Source organism: Podarcis filfolensis (genome assembly GCF_964270895.1).
Source record: "Podarcis filfolensis genome assembly, chromosome: 1".
NCBI lineage: Eukaryota > Metazoa > Chordata > Lepidosauria > Squamata > Lacertidae > Podarcis > Podarcis filfolensis.
In genome coordinates this window covers 57,868,850-57,874,577 of record NC_139604.1, presented here as the reverse complement: position 1 = coordinate 57,874,577, position 5,728 = coordinate 57,868,850, and the positions used below count along the sequence as shown (strand labels likewise).

General features: G+C 41.9%; 1 protein-coding gene across 1 annotated transcript; it reads left to right on the top strand.

The window, feature by feature from the left end:
• Positions 1–1,777: 1,777 nt before the first annotated feature.
• On the top strand, positions 1,778–5,004 carry SCGB1C1 (secretoglobin family 1C member 1). Its single transcript, XM_083581150.1, has 3 exons — positions 1,778–1,917; positions 2,741–2,925; positions 4,755–5,004. The coding sequence occupies exons 1-3, from the start codon at positions 1,863–1,865 to the stop codon at positions 4,788–4,790; spliced, it is 276 nt and encodes a 91-aa protein (XP_083437276.1). The 5' UTR covers positions 1,778–1,862; the 3' UTR covers positions 4,791–5,004.
• The last annotated feature ends 724 nt before the right edge of the window (positions 5,005–5,728 follow it).

The following is a 5,728-nucleotide window of genomic DNA, read 5'->3' as shown; positions in this document are numbered from 1 at the left end:
GCTGGAGAGAACAGCTCTCTCTCTCCTCTCTCTCTCTCTCTCTCTCTCTCTCTCTGTGTGTGTGTTAGTTACAGGCCATAAGAACACAATTACACCTATTTGCATATAGGATGTTGTTCACCTTTGTATCTCCCAATGCAAACTTTTATTTGAAATACTTAGAAATAAAAGCATTTGCAATGGTTGGAAAGCACTTACCTTAAAACACACCCCAAGCACCTAGGGTGAACAGCACAGGGCTCCTTTGCAGGAAGGGTGGAATACAATAGTAAATAACTAACTAACTAACTAACTAGTGGTGCGGTAGTTTGGCACAATTAGCAACTGAATTTCAAAACCAGGAATAAAAGTAAAGCATGCCTGTGGCCAAATTAACTGCTCCTTCAGAAAAGAAACCGCATGCCAATATCAAGAGAAGAAATGTCAATAGCTAAGGAAATCCCTTAATGATAGAAACAAATCCAAAACAAAATCTGTATTAGGGGGTCTTTCCATAAGCGTATTTTATTCCCTTAAGAACATTGATAACATCTTAGGTGGCAGTGGGGTCTGCTGGAGTCGTGGAACCGTTCTCCTGACACTGCTCAGAACCTGGATGGGGCAGCAGCAGGGCCATGGCAGCCCAATCACCTGCTGGGACCAGTGCCATCAACGTGTGTCCTGGATTTCAGACAGAAAGCTTTTGTTTAAAGGCACACTAATGTTTAAAAGCCTTGAGAGTGTTTTCTCTGTTCAGATTAGACAAGCTGCTTACTGTGATTGTATTTTATAGCACAAATTGTCACCAAAAAAGCCCAGGTCTGAAAAATAATAGGAGACCCCTGCAAAAAATATAAGAATGCAACGATCTGGCAACCGCTTTGTATGAATCCCCATAGAAAGTGAGTAAACAAATGATGGCAGTTCCAGGAAAAAGAACACAGAGGTGACAACTGTAGTGTCTGTCACAACAAATTTCCCATTGCATACAGATTAGGGGTGTAAAAACAAATTACTCGGTTCAGAACCCACTTTGGAGCCTCGGGCTGAAGCCTAGTAATGTCCTCAAACTTAATTTAAGATCTGAAGAGGAGCCTTGCTTCGGTGAGTTTTCCAAAGCTTCAGCTGTCTCCCCATCAACTATAATGGAGAGATCAGCAAATGGGTTTAATGTGTTAAAACTGGATGAAATTTGCAGGCATAGTAGTCTTCTGAGTGGATGAAGCCTACTAAGTGTCAGAGGAATGTGTGTTAGGTTTGGTATTGTCCTAGATGCCTTAAAGATGATTGGGTAAGAGAACTGATTTCTTCACCTCTGCCATTGCTTTCCCAATAAATTTTTTGAAATAAAACATTATCCTTTCTATGCTCCTGCTTTATTGTTGATAGAGTTAGTGAATGACATTTTATTGAAATATATCAGATACAAGGATTCTAGAGAAAACCCAACTCAGCAGATCTTGGTGTTATTTCTCTTGGGGGTCTTTGAAACAGCTCTTGTTGTTAAAATGGGCTTAGAAAAATTCCAACGCGTTCTATGCTGTGTGCAACTACGTCTGGTCATGGCTGTTGCCAGTGCAGATGGCAGTCCTTGTGGCTGATTGGTTTCCTCAAACTCTTCAATGTGTCATAGCTTCGGAGAACAGAACAGAGGCTTGCATATCTGAAACTGGCTGGAGGGCATATTTGCCTGTGCGTCCTTGCTAAGGAAATGTGCAAGGAAGACAAGAGCGAAGGAAATCTGGTGACCTGGCATGCTCTGTTGAGGGAGGAGTCAGTCTTGTAGCCTCTTATATATCTCCTTCTTTCTCGGCTGTGCGCCTTAGGTTCCAAAGGAAGTCACAAAGCATTTCGAATATTCCTAGGAAGCGGTCCTTGCTGCTATGAAGCCAACCCTTCTCTTTCTGCTCCTCATCCTGGCATGTAGCTGCAACTCTGGTAAGCGTTCGTAATGCCATGCACGACTCTCTGCCTGAAAACACTGTAGAACAGGGTTTCTCAGGCCTTCTACCCCTCAAGTCCCACCTGACATGGCTGAAAATTACTGTCACAAAGTGGTGGTGCAGGGACAGAACCAGTCGCAAAACGGTGGCAGGGAGACGCAGAGCTTAGCATAACCAACTGGCAATCATGGACACCATTCTCTACTGATATCTAATGGATGTTTGGACCTTGCTGCATTTGCATTACATGCTGAAGGTCTCAGTTTCAGTCTCCAGCACCTCTAAGGCAGGGCTGGCAAAGACTCCTAGCCTGAAATTCTGCGGAGCTACAGCCAGTCAGTGTAGACCGTGCTAAGTTAGTTAGTGGCTTGATTTGGTGTAACGCAGCTGTCTGTGTTCCTGCTGAGATATTGCAACTCAGCCTCTGCATTTTAGGCAGAATTTGCTTATTAGGAAGCTATAAGCGGAAAAGGTTTTTTCTTTTATATTTCTCTCTTCTCATTCCCCGTTCCTGATAATATTCTACAGCCTTTAAAATGTGTTTGTGGGAGGTTTTGTTGTTTCTGTGTTAACTATTTATTTGTGCTTTTATCTAGTGTTTTCATCTTGTGAACTGCCCTGAGATCTTTTGAAGGACGGTATATAAATCTAACAAGGAATAAATAAAAATAATCAAGCCATACACTCTTCCCAGCTACTATTGTCATTATACATTTAAAACTCCAAAGATCTGAAATAAAATGTATGTGAAAAGTTATTTCTTAAATCGCCAGCTATTTAGTGTTTTTGTTTTGTTTGTTTGTTTTGCTTTAATGCAGCTTTCTCCATCTGTGAGCCTGTCAAGTCTTTCGTAAAAACGGTGCTTTTTAAATCAGATGATGAAGTTGAGAAAGAAGTTTCTAAGCACACAGAGGACAGTGATGCCAAGAATGCTGTATTTAAACTGAAAGAATGTGTCGGCGAATTAAGCCTTATGCAAAAAGCAACTCTGCTTCCTGTGGTGGTAATTATATTTTGCTACAACTATCTAGAAAATTAAGCTAAGTCATTTGTGGAGAGTTGGGGAGAAGGAGAAATAGTTTTGTTCCCACTCTCTACCATGGGAAGCTGAGGTGGGGAGGGAGGCAGACGGACATATGAAGGAGGACGAGGAGTAGGAGAAAGGGAGGCACAGCAGACACACCCTAACCTTGATGTTCATGGGGGAAGTCAGCGGTGGGGGGTGAAAGGCAACAAAAAGCAAACCTTTTGAGTTCGTGGTTCATTTTCTCTCCTGGCTTCAGAGGCGCTGATGCATCTCCTTGCCAAAGGTGGAAGGGATTTGGTGGTGGGGATGGGGAGTCACCTATATAGCTCCTTGCCAAGGGTGCATGGGAGCCTAGGTACGCCTTTGCACGCATGCATGCAATCCGTTCACTTTTAAATTCACATTTCAACCTTCATATTTCAGGTGGTGGACTACTTGTACAGCATAATTGTGTATTTATGAGATAACTGGCTAAGTCAGAGGTTCCACTGTTGAATTAATTCAACTAAATAGTTTTAACTGGATTTTAATAATAATAATAATAATAATAATAATAATAATAATAATAATAATAATTTTAATTTATATCCTACTCATCTGGCTGTGTTTCCCCAGCCACTCTGGGTGGCTTGCAACATATAAAACACAACAAAATATCAAATGTTAAAAAACAACTAAACATTTAACCAACACCAACCCAACAAAAATGAAGCAGAGCAACCAAAATTAGAACCATTTAAAACATTTTAGCCAGTTGCCCCAACCCAAGAGTTGTTCCAGCAGTGTCCCAGTGGCCTCCTGGGAGCCTCTTTCAGCTGTTCAGGCTGAGTGTGGGCCCTGCCCCCTAGGCCAGGTGGAAATGGGCCTTTCAGCAGGGAGCAGTCTATTTTGAATAATTGTGCAATTAATTGTCACTGTCACTGTTTTGAATTTTATTGCATTCTTATCTTCCTTAGTGGGTTGTGCAAAGCAGTGTTCGGAATGATGCTTTTTATAGGGGATGCTGGGAATGAGTTCATGGGACCTGGGTGTGTGTGTGACCCAAAAGTTTGATAACCACTGAGCTAAACAAAGATACCAATATTGAATTAATTATGACTGAAGGTCCTACCTTCGTCTAATTCAGCGGACAAAGTGGTGCTCATGAGGTGTAACTAGGGTGGCCACCAGGTGAAAAACAGGGGAGTGGCTCCTGCTCCTATAATAATTGTTTAGATGAAGGAATTCCAGCAGTTGTCACTTGCTACACCTGCAGAAATTCTACTACACAACTGTTAAAGGTACAGGAGTCCCGTCCTCTTTCCCAACTGACCAGCCTATTGACTCCCTTGTTTTGTATAATGCCAGTGAATACCCATGAGTCTTTGGGTTGTATCCAAGCTGCTGTTCAGCCCATCCAGAAGATTTCCACTTGTGCAACAAAACTTCCCCCTTCCCTCCTCTCCCCTGTAGTCCACCACGCACATGCCTTCAAAATCTTCTCCAGAGGATTGGAGGATCCTTCAGAAGAGATTTTGAGAGTGGGCTGGGAGGGGGAGGGGAAGCCCTGCTGCACAAACAGAATTCCATTGAAAAGTAACAGGTGGATATCAGTGTGAGTAGTATTCTGGTTTAAAGTATTCTGGTATAAAGAAGAGGCACGGTGCTCCTATACCACTCAGATCAAGGCTAGCACCAGTATAGTAAGGATGTAAAAACTTTTATAAAAACGTAATCATCTTTCCAGACAATATATAGCCCATATTGTTAGGTTGGAATGACACTGGCACTTTATCCTGACCTTTCCTCTGTTCTTTCAATTTCAGAGGAATGTGATGAAGAACTGCGACTCAATCCAGTAGCTTCAGTTTTCAAAGGAAATCTACAGCAACCTACAGGTCAACAGCCAGATAAAGCCTACTGCAAGTTGCATCCCTTCCTTCTTGCTGATCAAGGAGCCCCATCTTTCCTTTAGAGTGCATCCATCATGATCTACAAAACTTGAAGAAACCTCCTATAATATTTCTAAATCACTCAAACTTCCTGTTTCATTAAACTCATTGCCTTGCATTCAAACTCTGCTTTGTGCATTCTTGATGACAAGTGCTCTTTGCTCACCAGCTGAACTGCTGGGAAGAGCACAAACGTTTTGGTTTGAAAGCTGACTTCGTAGCAGTCACTTGGGTGTTTGTAATATGCCACACTACGTGGCTGGTGATATTTCTAAGAGTTTCATCTTCAATCTGAAATAATTCTGCAGATCATTGGCCCAATGCAACGGGTTATACTAACTAACCCAACACAAAGAAGTCAAAATAGAACAGAATAGTTGCTGAACTTCCCTAATTTCAGGGGCAAGATCAATTGTGAGCTAAGCCTTCCATTCACTTACCACTGATTTTGCAATATGTGAAACAGCTTCACTTCATGTGTTGTAAAATGTAGAAGTAATCAGAAACACATGGAGATTATAATTTGTGATATGCTATAGTACAGAGTCAGAGGTTTCCGGTAAGAACAGACAGTATTGCTAATGGAACTTGTTATGTACTGAAGTTCTCACCCTTGGCCAGCAGGGGGAATACTGTAGATAGTTTTCACTCAGGTCCATATATGCAAATAAGGGATTGAAAGTGACATTCAGTGATTGGATAGTTACAGAAAGTGGTTACTGTTGCGTTCTAGTGGAGCTCTATATAAGCAGGCTGGCTGAACCCTGCAGTTCAGTTCTGTTCTGGCCTGTGAATAAACAAGAGCTGTTTGAAGAATCGCTGTGTTGTCTGATATGTTCACCCACAAC